This window comes from Trichogramma pretiosum, unplaced genomic scaffold, assembly GCF_000599845.2.
Source record: "Trichogramma pretiosum strain Unisexual culture from Peru unplaced genomic scaffold, Tpre_2.0 scaffold27, whole genome shotgun sequence".
Taxonomy (NCBI): domain Eukaryota; kingdom Metazoa; phylum Arthropoda; class Insecta; order Hymenoptera; family Trichogrammatidae; genus Trichogramma; species Trichogramma pretiosum.
The window spans coordinates 171658-184597 of NW_019641694.1; the positions used below are offsets into that span (position 1 = coordinate 171658).

At 39.5% G+C, this 12940-nt stretch overlaps 3 protein-coding genes across 3 annotated transcripts; 2 read left to right on the forward strand and 1 right to left on the reverse strand.

The window, feature by feature from the left end:
• The first annotated feature begins 1069 nt into the window (after positions 1-1069).
• On the forward strand, positions 1070-3514 carry LOC106660548 (circadian clock-controlled protein-like). Its single transcript, XM_014383542.2, has 4 exons — positions 1070-1284; positions 2144-2515; positions 2592-2741; positions 3153-3514. Exons 1-4 carry the CDS (start codon positions 1218-1220, stop codon positions 3299-3301), a joined length of 738 nt encoding a protein of 245 aa, XP_014239028.1. The 5' UTR covers positions 1070-1217; the 3' UTR covers positions 3302-3514.
• Positions 3515-3851: 337 nt separating this feature from the next.
• On the reverse strand, positions 3852-7991 carry LOC106660547 (protein takeout-like). Its single transcript, XM_014383541.2, has 6 exons — positions 7619-7991; positions 6573-6613; positions 5781-5983; positions 4555-4726; positions 4334-4483; positions 3852-4237 (listed from the first exon to the last, which is right to left on the reverse strand). Exons 1-6 carry the CDS (start codon positions 7642-7644, stop codon positions 4086-4088), a joined length of 744 nt encoding a protein of 247 aa, XP_014239027.1. The 5' UTR covers positions 7645-7991; the 3' UTR covers positions 3852-4085.
• A 2251-nt stretch (positions 7992-10242) lies between these two features.
• LOC106660549 (putative beta-carotene-binding protein) lies at positions 10243-12463 on the forward strand. Its single transcript, XM_014383544.1, has 3 exons — positions 10243-10565; positions 11411-11773; positions 11854-12463. Exons 1-3 carry the CDS (start codon positions 10499-10501, stop codon positions 12153-12155), a joined length of 732 nt encoding a protein of 243 aa, XP_014239030.1. The 5' UTR covers positions 10243-10498; the 3' UTR covers positions 12156-12463.
• The last annotated feature ends 477 nt before the right edge of the window (positions 12464-12940 follow it).

Genomic DNA, 12940 nt, shown 5'->3' on the forward strand with positions numbered 1-12940 from the left:
CCCCCTGTATGAACCATGAACAAAGAAAAGTTCCAATCTCCGTTTCGACTCTAATTTAAAAATGTATTATTTTTAAGTCTACTATGCTAATAAATCGTTGTGTAAATCGCTATTATCTGATAATCCTCTATGCGTATGAATTTTGAAATATTTCATGAATAGATCGCTTATTGGCAGTATGCGCCAAGCCATCTATAGGTGTACCCTTACGTAATACGATATTTGTACGTATCTCGCGCTGAAATATATTAATAATAATTAAACCATCAAACTGGTTCAAGTGCCGATAGGAGCATAATCTGCTTTAGAAAAACCTGAAAATTTTGCAATACGTGGATCATTACCCAACTAAATCCCCCTAATCATGTGCAAAATATCAGCCTTCCCTCCTACGGTTCTGCCCGCACAATTAACATTTCGTGCGGAGGTAGGATAATACGTCGATGGGAAGGATAACGAGCAAATAGAGCAGCCTTGCCTACAACGTACATATGCGTTCGAACAAAAGAAGCCGCACACACATACACAACACCCTGCATATGCCGACACAAACAATAGAAAACTATCGGCGCGTCGCTCAGGTGCACGCACGGCGTAATCCATTATGCGGCCTGCACCGACTGATTACACAAGTCCGAATCATCGCAATTAAGATTCTCCTTTTATATAAATAATAAAGCGTAAAATAATCACACGCTTCTAACCCCTTATCTCGCATATGAGTGAAGGCCATCGCCGCAAGAGCGATTATGGAAAAAATAGCCCGTCCGACTCGGCCTGAGCGAGAGAGGAAGGATAAAGAGGACAATGACTGCACTTGTCGTAATGAAAAAAAAAAAAAAAAAATACAACACATCGATAACATTTTGCTCGTCTATGTGTGTACTTACACGCGAAGAGAGAGAGAGAGAGGAGTCGTCCCTGACAGCGTTAAAAGCCATGTCTCTCGCTCACTCTTCGCTTATAGTGTGATTATTTCGCGATGTTGAATTGCGTGGAGAGTGGGGTTCGTTGGCATCGGGAGAAAGTCCCCAACTTTAGTTTATATATACCCCGGCTTCACGAGTCCATCGCAAAGAGAATCACTTTTGCTTTCGGTATTAAAGCATCGTCGTCGTGAAACGGGGCGCGTGAAAAGTCACTCTTACTGGACAACGAGCAAAGCACCGACCGGAAGAACATCAACCAGATCAGTTCGCCGAGGTTATTTAGCAATCATGCTGAGATACTTGGGGATAGTGGCTGTTTTTAGCCTCGCGCAAGCTGCTGCCACAGATAAATTGCGTGAGTGCGCTTTTACTAATGTCTTATGGTTTCTCGAGATTTTTCTGAGTGCAATTTTTCATTACGAAATAAGGGCAACTATCAAAGTCGTTATCAAAATTTACAAGTCAAATTGACGAGCATTGCCACAGAGCTTGCAACGACATTGTGAATATCAGTGTTTTGCATTTTGAATCGCAAGTCCTGTGGTAGCTACTTTAATCCTACTATCAGTGGAACTCATTGAATCGCATTAAAACAGGAGTGCGTGCCCGATTAATATAATTAATATGAGAGAAAAAATAATTATCGACGTGCGTGAACTCGCCGATTGTGCATGTTATATCGCACAACTACAAATCGGTTCTTGCCGGTTCGCGGCAAAAAACCTTTCGATGCATGAATGTTATTCAATCCCATTTGAGAAATTTAATATTCATATTTAAACGTTTCTTGCCTCGGCAGACAAGAAATTCAAGTGGATCGCAATATTTAAATAGTCGATACTCGATGCAACCGGTGAACCGTTAACTCGACATAATCGTGGAAAAAGTTATATACGCCTGACGAAACTACACTTTCTACAGTATCTTTGCTTTCAATTTTTTTTTTCATCGTTGCATTTGACGTTAGATTTCGGCACAGAAATAACAAAAAAGTATTGCAATTTCTATTTCTATCAAAAAAATACATATTGTGTTTGCTTGGGAAAGTCTGTGTATAAATTTCAGTCATTCAATGTAACAAAAAAAAATATTTGTTAACGGCTGTACGTTTATGTAAGTAAAATGATGGTGCGTTACGATAATAGAGCATACGTTTGAAAACGTTTAGGGTAACAAGTCCCGACGTAATGTACAATTTTGAACATTCTCCGCAGCACCTGGAGTGCAGGTATGTCCTCGCAACGAAAATTACAACGAGTGCGTGAAGAAACAATTGGAAGTGTTGACGCCCTACTTGAAAAAAGGAATTCCAGCCATGAAACTACCAGCTCTGGATCCACTACTCTTACCCTCGCTCACGATCGACCGAAATCTTGAATCGCTGAAAATCAAAGCTAATATGAGCAACATTCAAGTGTTCGGTGGCTCGAATTACATCATCGACGAAATCAAAGCCAATCCAGACGAGCTGACGGTTTCCCTAAAGATTCAGGTGCCATCCGTTCACGTCAGGGGCAATTACGATGTGCAGGGTAGACTACTTTTGCTGCCGCTTGCTGGTATTGGTACCTTCAAAGGCAACTTCAGTGAGTGAACTTTGCTCTAGCTTCATGAGAGAGTCTTACCTTTTTCACTGAAACACCTCGTTCTTTTTTCTCTCAGCCAATACCAACGTTCGAGTTAACGCCCGAGGAAAAGAAGTTATCGACAAAAACGGAGTTAAGCGCATCGAAGTCGATAAATTGCAAACGAAAATTCGCGTCGGCCATGGAAATATCAAGTTGAAGGCACCTCCGGCACATACGCTGACAGGTATGAAGTACAGAAATCCATTAAATTGATCGAAATGAACACAAGGTCATTTCGGAAATCCCTTGAAATAAGCCACTTTCAAAATGCTGGAAAACAGTCAATATTTTAAGTTGCGCTTGAATGTCTGAGATATTTCGTATTTTCTGAGAAAGTTCCAAAAAACTTTGTTTACTAGTAATTTAATAACCAAGTCGTTTTGAAATCGAGTGGTTTTGAAAAAGTCTATTTTTCTTCACAAGTGACGACATATCGACTGGTTTTACGAAAAGTAAGACGTTTCAAATTTTATAATGTAATTTTCCATTTGAAAATCTGAAACATGGTAATTTTCGGAAGATCAGTCGATATGTGTGTAGAATTTTAGCCCCCAAACATAAAAATCGTGAATTATTTTCTTCTTTGTTCTTACAGCCGACGCCGCCGCGACTTTCTTCAACTCCAATCCTAGACTTGTGCTGGACATAGCGAGTCCGATTATCGAGGACACCGCAGCGACGATCAGCCGAGCTCTCACCGTCAGAGCTTTGAGCGTTTTTACCAAAGACGAGCTTATACCTTGAAGAATTTTATTGTTAAACTTTACTTTTAATCAACCTTTGTTACTTGTTTGTTTATAATTTTTACGCGTCGTAAATTACACATTAAAACGAAAATGACCTACTGGCCAAGGAAAATTATATTTTGAAGAGTACCAAAAAATTATTGATCATTCACATTCAGGAGATTTAATGTTTGATAGACTTTTATGCATAATTTCTGTTGAGAAGATACTGGAGCCAAACTGAACATGAAATAGACAAAAAATTTTTTTAAAAAATTCTTCAGAATTTTTTTAAGTGGCTTCGTGAGTATCTAAATTCAAGACATTTAAGTATTTTACATAAACTTATTCGGGAGAAATACCGTAAAATGAGTTTGAAAATTTTCATTTTATCCTTGACTTCAGTATCTTCTAAGTAGTCGTAAGATTGAATTTTATCAAGATTTTTTTTACGACCATTGTTTACCTTTAAATTTTTTTTATAAAATCGTCTTGTTCGACCGTCTTAGCGTCGTTCTTAACGTCTGCTTTTTTCATAAAATCTTCTTATTCGTATGCAAAAGCAATTACATAAGAAGAAAATATTCCAAGACTTGAGACAGTAGTATCGCTAGTGGTAATGATTGCAAAAATTAAAGTGGAAAACGTAAAAAACGAGTTTATTTTTAAATGTTTTTGAGAAGCTCTTTCGAGAGCAATGGCAACTTATACTAACAAATGTAACAGTAAAAAAGACTATATTACAGGCGATGTTCGATGACATTTCAATCCGTAAAGTCTATGTTTCCTCTGATGCGAGTTTATCACAAAGGAAACAGTTCATTGTAAGTGAACGACTCGGTGATTTTATTCGCTACATTCGTCAAGAGATCAGATAAGGCAGTTTCTAATACTGGTCGTATTTCGTCTAAAAATAAGCCATTGTGATTGTTGAGCAAGTCGTTGCTGGCCGGCCCTGTAAAAATTAATGCCAATTGTTAAATGAAGAATATAGTTGTATTCCAATCATTGACATTGGATGTAAAATGTAAAGGTGTAATTTAATTATTACCTAGAATTGGATCACCACCAAACAAATTACTGAGGTGAAGTTTTGCCGAACCAACTGTTATGGTCAGTTTCATCGGGTCAAAGTTCAAGTAGGTGTCATTGTTTCGGTAAACTTTTTGGGCGCGCAGCTCTACGTCCGATTCGTAATTGGCTGCAAATTAAATAAACAAAAAAATCGTTAAGTGTTTGCATGAAAAAGTAAATGATTAATTTTTAACTTACTAAAGTTTCCTGTTAAGTCGCCAGCCCCAGAAAGTCTCAGAAGCAATAGTCTGGCATTAATGGAGTACTTTCCTTTGAAGAACAATTTGTTAAAATTGACCCTAAAAGTGAATTTGACGTTGTCGGTGTCTGCTTTCAAGTTTCGAACTCTAAACTTGGATGGACCAAACACCTGTAAATAGAATAGGGAAGATGTACAAATTACTTCAATCAAATGCCTGAAACAGTTGACATTCAGCAAAAAATTAATGTTTCATTTCGTAAGAATTTAAATTAATTGACGTTCGAATAATGATTTACATCTTATTTAGCACATATCTCGTGCATACGCCGCTTTAGTTCCCATGGAATCAAAAATGTTTGGTACGTAAGGAGGTAAAAATTTAAGCAAATAAGCTTATTGACAACAATATATAATATGGTTGCCCAAACTGCAGCGAAATAGTTGATGATTTCTCGATAAAGGAAATTCGTCAAAACTGTGACGACACGATTGCGACGACAAAGCGTTTAGCCAACTATTCATTATCATTAAGTATTAATGCTCATACATGAATATTTTCTTGGCGGCAGTTTAAACGATACATTATAAAAGTCTTGCAAATGAATTGTTTGAATTTACATGCAGGCTCGTATCGATATACAGAGTGGTTTTTTTTCTACTTGCGTATAAACATGCTTTTCCAACATATCGAGAAAAGTACTCATTAACGCAATGATACTGCATCATATAAAGCTGATGTAAATGCCAATTTTCCAGCCGCGTGAGCATGCATTTTATGATTTTGCTCGTAAATCATTATTGAGACACTTGAGGCCATTAACATGTGTTGGATAGTGCATTATTTGCGTTTTTTTTTTCTCGAGACCGTTAGATTCCCGCTTGTGAAACGTTCACATAATTTTGTAAGATTGAAAAAAAGATGTGAAAAAAGTGTCGTGCTGCGGCGCGCGTCGTAAACATCAAGTTAATGTTAAAATTTTGAGCAACACACACTCGTACTGGGTGTACGCAATACTTGAGAAAAATCCTTGTTAAAAAGAAAAAGAAAGAAACGCGTGTTTACAAGCATCAATGAAATGTCAAAAATGCGGGCAATTGTTATTGTGTTATTGCATAGCACGCGGTCCGCTTTGCACAACATTTTTTTTTTTTACATAACCCGCTCTGGACGAGATCTCGATTATCATTTGCTCTCATCGCGCGCGTATCCAAAAGAATTCACCTTAAGATCGGTCACATTGATGTCAAGGCGAGCTCCGTTGGGGCCACGGACCAGACGAATCTGGTCGAGATTGAGCGGCTCGATGGCAGGTGCCCCGAGCTCGGGGATGCCGTAGGTCAATTTTTCCCTCAGGCCCTCGATCGTATTGGTGATGCAGTCGTTGATGTTTGGATCGCTCCTCTTGCAGGCTTTGATGTACGGAGCTGCTTGAATAAACGACATTATACATATAGTGAGGAAATGATGATTTTTCCCTATCCATCGACAGTTCACGGAGGAAAAATGACGTTTTCTATGAGCTTTTGTATAAAATTGCTTTTATTTTTCCCCTTTCGAACTCAATGTGGACTAGTATGTACATTATTTACAGCGCGTGAAAGAGCAAAGCGTACAGAGCATATGAGAGTCGGCGTCGGCCCGAGCGATGGACTGAAAATTACAATGCGAATCGCGAGCGATCGTCGGCGAAAAGGTAGATGGCAAAGGCGAGCGCGAGCAGTATCAGAACGTGAAAGAACAAGAGATAGACGATGGCTAGGGTCTGCCAAACGTGATCGACGAGGTAGGGCAGGATTTGCAAAGTGGCGAAAGGTCGCGAGGAGGCCGTGTCGTTATGCTCGGCGGCGCTGCGGACGAAGGGCATGGGCGCCCAGGAGGCACTGCGGGCCGTGGCGCAGGCCTGCCTCGGGACGAGCATCGTCAGCGCGTGGACGCCTCGATGCGCCGCCGCCGCCTTGTCCCCTTGTCGCTGTGTATGTGGCCGAGCCTCGTCAGCTGCCAAGTGGTACTCACGTAATGCGCTCAATGCCGAGCCCGCTAGAGCCGCTGCCAGACTGCAACATTAATTATACACGGACGAGGCGTTAGCCGTTTTCCTTTTTCCCCAAAGTCATTATTATTAATAAGCGCCGTGAGCGGTGTGAGCGCCTACGGTTACGACTAACGCTTACTCTGATTTGTCGATTTTCCATGACTTATTTTCAGAAAATCAACCTTTTGTTAGCTTAACTAGATTGTTAGTTTATGGACGCGGCGTCAAATTTTTGCTAAAATTTTAATTTTTCCTTTAATAGAAATTTTACAAAGATAACAAAGAAAATTGATCGAAAAATTCATGAATACTTTTTTTACTTCTTTTCTTGAATATTGGATTACCAAAGAAATTTCCTCAAAAATTCAAGCATGTCTCTCGATATTCTACGATGTTAACTTTGGAGAGTTTGGAATCTGTGCGCATAATTCTCTCTCGGTACGCGTTTATAAATATGTAAGTACGTCCAACCGCTACATAATGCAATTACCGGCACATTTAAACTAGTTTCGCGAGCGCGTGCTTTATTTGAAAACGATTGATTGTTTTTCTTTTTTAGTAAAATTTTGTAATTAAATCATCTTAAATAGGAATGCAAGAGTTAGGGTAGATATCAAATTTGTCAAACGCGTTTTTGGAGAAATATTTTTCTACAAATCTATGTGAACGTCCGTTTTTTAAACATCAATAAAGCTCGATAGAGAAATATTTGGTAGAAATCACTTTGAAAACGGATTTGAAAAATTTTAATGTAATACCTCGAATTTAGCACCCCCGTAACTCATACTGAAGCACTAAAACTGCCACGGGTTCACAGGTTAAAAAATAAAAAACAAAAGTTCACTTAAAACTCGCGGTGAATCAAAGAGTTGAAAATCTTGTTGCTCAATGCATGCATGCAGCAAAAATCAATAGGAACTCCGTCAGTTGGTATAATAATTATTTAAAGCCCAATTAAACGACTTGGAGTAGTTATAAGGACATTTTGAAGGAAGACAAAATTAAAAAAGAAAATAGGGATGCGTACCAGAGACGATAAATGAACGGGATCATGATTAGCTGGCTGCTCGTCGGGATGAATAATACACTCGGCGACAAAGACCAGCACGGACTGCGCCAGTGAGTCGCAATAGCTCAGCCCTATAGCGATCTAAAGGTGAAAACCGTACGGGTTGGCATGTGTGCGTGTGTGCACATGTGGGATTCCATAAACTTGCGCATACATGCAGCAAGTGTCCGGTGTTGCTACTGCTGCGGGGGTCCGGCTGCCAAGCGCGTGGCGGCGAATAAACCTATTGCATTCGGCTGTAGTACTGCACTGCCAGTTGATTGCCTCGTGCCACTTGCCAGCCATTGGTCCATAGCGCCCGAACGTCAAGTATACACACAACACATGCACACACAGAACTTACACGCACACTCGCAAGCGTACGCGCCACTTGAGACTATTGCCTCATATTATATCGCCAACGAGATTGGCTTAGGCGCATTATATACATATGTGTACGCACGCACCTGTTACAGACATGCACATGCCGATTTTTTTACCGAATAGCCGCACACCTTCCATTTTTTATACAAAAAAAATTTTTTTAGTCGAAATTTCATTCAAAATCTATTGCAAAAAAGAAAATAATTGATTAATTTTAAAAATTATGAGGCAAATTAGATGTTGAAACACGTGTGGGTCCTTATCTATCTATAGAAACTCGCGTGCAATATAATTTAAATAAAATTTTACATTCCAAAATATTATCAATAGCTTAGTGCAGGTATTGCCTACGATTGTTTTGTGCGACGAGGCGCAATGCAAATAATTTTAAAACCGCAAGGTTGCGTTAGAACATTTTGCGGTGATGTTTTGTCGCATACGAAAAATAGGACAGGCCATTCAGAAGCCAGAAATTGATCATTCATCAACATTTTTTACTATTGAGAGCAGAAAACTAGAAAAGTACAGAAAAACTCGTAAAAATACTACTGTTTTTTTAGATCTAAGAGTGTAAAGTTTGTTGAACTCGTGCAGCTGTAAGAAATAGTATGAAAAAGAGTTTCATCGATCAATATGCATTATTCTGCGGCTTATATACCCCACGTAATTTCAGGATTATGTACCAGCAGCACGTGTGCTAAAAGTGACAGAGCAGCATAAATAACTGGAATACTCAAAAAACGTGAATGCACCCAAAAGGATCATTGCAGATCAATGACGTCAAGAACAGGTCTGATTTTTTCTCTCATTCTGCGATGACGTTGTATTGTTTATAAAAATCAAAAGGTGAACAGACTGTGAATTGAAAATTTTCCAAAATCATAATGGCAATACCAGTTTTCTGAATGCTGCACGATCGAAACACGTGATGATTTTTTTTAAACTTGCCTTAAAAGAATCGGGGAATTTTCCAAAATCAAACTCTATCCTAAGATTCAACTTGGCATTTCGATCAAAAAAGCAAGAGTTAAGGAAGATGACACACCGACTTGCTATTGATTTGTCGCTACGATGCCATGCACATGCAGTCACTAATTTACTTTGGTTGGTAATAATTCGCTCCACTGAGCATATTACTTTCTCCCATCATGTATGCAACTGATTGAAAAGCGAATTCGCACTCTCGTGGAAAAAGTATCGGAGACATCGAAAAATGCTCAAATACGTAAAGTTAAAAGAAAATAATTTCAACGAGTATCAGTTTGATCAATCTAAGTTTGCAGAGCGAAAAAGAGGAATTTTTAGCCAATAAATGACATGATTACGATCGCGCAATAGTACGGACGATTGTTTAATGAGTACCTTTCTACTATATTATTGCCAGGAGAGATTAAGCGTTGCGTTATACGAGCGCGCGTAGTTTAAAATCGCGATTACTCAAGTTGCTTCACAGCAAGAGGCCATAGAGAAGAAAACCACAAAATTTTTGCCGAATGATCACGTATGACCGTAATTTCAATTTTTGCCTCTCGTGAATTTTGCTCGTGGCACTGCAGCATTTATGGAAAACTAATAGCCACTGTCTGCGATTGTAAATAATGAAAAATTGTTAACGATATTCAGTCAAAACCCTCTTTAAATTTGCATAAAAACACAAACTCACCCGAGGATATTTAAAAAAACCGGAAATTTATTTTTACTTTGGTTGAAGCGATTCATTTGCAACGTGTTTCCGCGTCGATGGGTACAAAATACCAAAATAATAATTAATTATTCAAAAGCGAAAATGAGCATTTAAGAAAAGTGAAAGCCTCGATTGAAGCACAAGCCAATGGTAAAAATATCCGATTTGTCGCATCACGTGTCTCACGACGCGCCCAGACCTTACTTCATCGGGGCATGCATCGACAGTTCATTGAAAATGCAAAGATCGTATGTGCGTGCATCGGCTCGAGGTCCATTGACGCGATGTGTGCGCATTGAAAAATAAAAACATAAAATAAACGTCGATGGTGGGAGTCAAGTTGTCCAAATGGTGGTGGTGGTGGTGGGAGGGAAACGAGAGAGACAGAGAGAGAGCGAGAGAGATGTCCAAGCACTTCCAATGAGTGACCTTGAACTTACACGCACGTCGCGTATGTAAATAAAACATATATACACATATATATGCAGCGCAAAAGAATCGATCTATAAGGCCACCTCCGCTGGTCGTCGACGCATCGTTCCACGTCTCTTATTGTGTAGTGGTGCATAGAGCCGTCTTCGACTTGAAGGTATAAATGTGGGCTCACCACTTGTTGCAGTCGGCAGTGTGGTTTAGATTATTGCATCTCTCGGGCTCGCTGAGGGGATCTTTACTCGAACGAACCAAACGATTCGAGCTCCATACCAACGCCGTTGCCTGCTACTTCGTGTGTTTCTCAGCTGCAGTCTTTTCTCATCTAGCTCCAAATATTTTGATTCTCTTTTGACGATATGGCCCGTGAAATTTTGGTGCTTGGCTGTTTGGCTGCTTTTTGTGCCTTTTCTGTGGCAGTTGTTCGTGAGTAATCGAAATTATTTTCTTATCTCATTGCTTGATTTTTGAAACACATTTATTACACTTTATGAACAACCGATTATTCAACAATCATGTCATCTAAATAGTCTATTGTGATACTTGAATATAGTCGAATGCCAATTGATCCATTAAAAACTTTTCTCTATTTTTTCCATCAAATTGTTTAAAATTATTTAACAGACCAAACCGAACCTGGATAAAACACTATTAATGCCAGCCGTCCGATACTTGTTGGCGGTAAAAGGCAACTTGTTCGTTTAATGATTTTCGAGAATAGTTCGACCTACCGCGCTTAAAATTCTAAACTGGCCTGGATTTTGCTTAAGGTTTGTTAAACGTCATTCACACATCTACGAGTGAATTTTGCGCTAATACAATATATTTGCGCGTTGAATAATCCGAGCAAGGAGAGAAAAACTCACGAAACGACTATTCGAGCCAGTCTCGAGGTTGTACTTGATGTATAGGCTATATATCAAGTTTATTGAAATATTATGTCACTCTGGTTGCACCGGTCGAATGCAAATTTCTGGGATAAGAAGGCAAGCAATGTTTTTTCTTGATTTGCGAAAAAAGTAGCAGCCGTGAGGAAGTCATCGATCAGCCTTGATAAACTAATAATAAAATCAATGTCTTTCGTTGAGCTCGTAATCAATCACGGATCTATAAAGCACATTGCTTGGAGTTGGTATTGAAATTCAAAAAAGTAGATATGAGTGTTCGTTTGCGATGACGGCTGCTTAGCCTTAAATATAGTTAACCTACTTGTTGTTTTTTATCAGCCTGGAGCGAATCCAAGTATATTCATGAATTACATGATTTTGCAGCTCCTTACATACACATATGCGGTCGACGCAATCCCAATCTCGATAAATGCGTACTCGAGAGCGTGGCCCAAATGATGCCAAAGCTTCAGGAGGGTATCCCGGAACTCGATGTGCCATCGCTGGAGCCGCTCGACGTCGAAGAGATCGCCCTGGCTAATCTCGATGACTTCCGGGCTGTGGCCACCAATGTCAAACTCAGGGGTCTGTCGACCTTCGAAATTCGCTATCTGAAAGTCGACTTGAAAAAGCAGAGGATTGACATCGAGCTGGTCTTCCCGAAAGTTTACATGAACTCGGATTACGATGTGAAGGCCAAGATTCTCGTTCCTATTCACGAAAAAGGACCCATTGACACCGTGACCGGTACTATTTCATAATCATCGACGAGTTTCTAAATAATACTTCGACAGCCATTGCAATGATCAATTTTTCTCTTCTCGCAGACAATGTGCACGCCAAAGCTCAATTGAAATTCCAAACGGTCGAGCGCCGTGGCCGTAAACTTCTTTACTTCCCCACGATGACGACGAAAGTCGTAATCAAGGATTACACGGCCAACTTCCAGCCGGGCATTACGAATCCGATCTCGCTGGCCATCAATGCCGTCCTCGAGAACAGTCGACCAGAGATAATCGAGAGCATGACGCCGAGCCTAGAGAAAGCAATCTCGGAGAAGGTCCTCGACGTGGCCAACCGCATTTGCAAACACTTCACTTTCGACGAGCTTTTCCCCGATCGCGAATAAGTCAGCGCGCTCGTAACAATCAGCATTTATGAGTTTTTCTTTCTTCGTTTTACGGTTACATTGAATTATTTTTGTATAGATTTTAATAGCGGTTTAGTCAATTGTACAAACGAAACTACTTTGTGAATGAAAAATGTAAAATTTTATGTTTGTGGGTACACGTGTGTGAACGAATCGAGTAAAAAAATTTATTTTGCTTTCGCGTGATGTTGTGTGTGGCGATCGAGCTCGTGAGTGTTTGTATATGTAAATGTTTCAGAATAAACGTGTGGTCAGAGTTTGTGTAATCTCTGACTTGACAAACCACACATCGTATTTTTCTTTTTTCTTTTTTTCCCTCAACAAAATTTTCCCATTACCGGTGTGACAACCAACGAGCTCGCCAAAAGATAAAAACCTCTCCAAATATGTGCACAAGACGAGTCAAAATAGACGAGCGCTAAGCACCCACTGCAAACATATAACAAATTGTATTCGTCGTTTTAGATAGGCTGAATTTCTTGCATCATCCTTCTTCTAACGCACGAAAAATTATCGCCACTTTAGTCATAACATTTTTGTCGTACGGAACCTGAGTTGAATGACAATGACGCGACGTTTACCGAATGCGCGTGCAGCCCGGATACACATTTGGAATTTAATGAAAACTTTTTTTATTCAATAGCATACTATCAAAGATTTGATTTCACATAATTTACAACAGGATCGCAAACCTCGTGATTCTTTATCAATGATTTTTATCGATCATTTTCCGAGTCCTATCTTCTTACAAAAAACACAGATGA

Coding starts and splice junctions, on each gene's coding strand:
- LOC106660548 (XM_014383542.2), top strand. CDS start 1,218: ATGCTGAGATACTTGGGGATAGTGGCTGTTTTTAGCCTCGCGCAAGCT. Junction 1,285..2,143: donor TGCTGCCACAGATAAATTGC/GTGAGTGCGCTT, acceptor CATTCTCCGCAG/CACCTGGAGTGCAGGTATGT. Junction 2,516..2,591: donor TACCTTCAAAGGCAACTTCA/GTGAGTGAACTT, acceptor TTTTTCTCTCAG/CCAATACCAACGTTCGAGTT.
- LOC106660547 (XM_014383541.2), bottom strand. CDS start 7,644: ATGATCCCGTTCATTTATCGTCTCTG. Junction 4,484..4,554: donor CGACTTAACAGGAAACTTTA/GTAAGTTAAAAA, acceptor TTTAATTTGCAG/CCAATTACGAATCGGACGTA. Junction 4,238..4,333: donor TGGTGGTGATCCAATTCTAG/GTAATAATTAAA, acceptor TAATTTTTACAG/GGCCGGCCAGCAACGACTTG.
- LOC106660549 (XM_014383544.1), top strand. CDS start 10,499: ATGGCCCGTGAAATTTTGGTGCTTGGCTGTTTGGCTGCTTTTTGTGCC. Junction 10,566..11,410: donor CTTTTCTGTGGCAGTTGTTC/GTGAGTAATCGA, acceptor ATGATTTTGCAG/CTCCTTACATACACATATGC. Junction 11,774..11,853: donor ACCCATTGACACCGTGACCG/GTACTATTTCAT, acceptor CTCTTCTCGCAG/ACAATGTGCACGCCAAAGCT.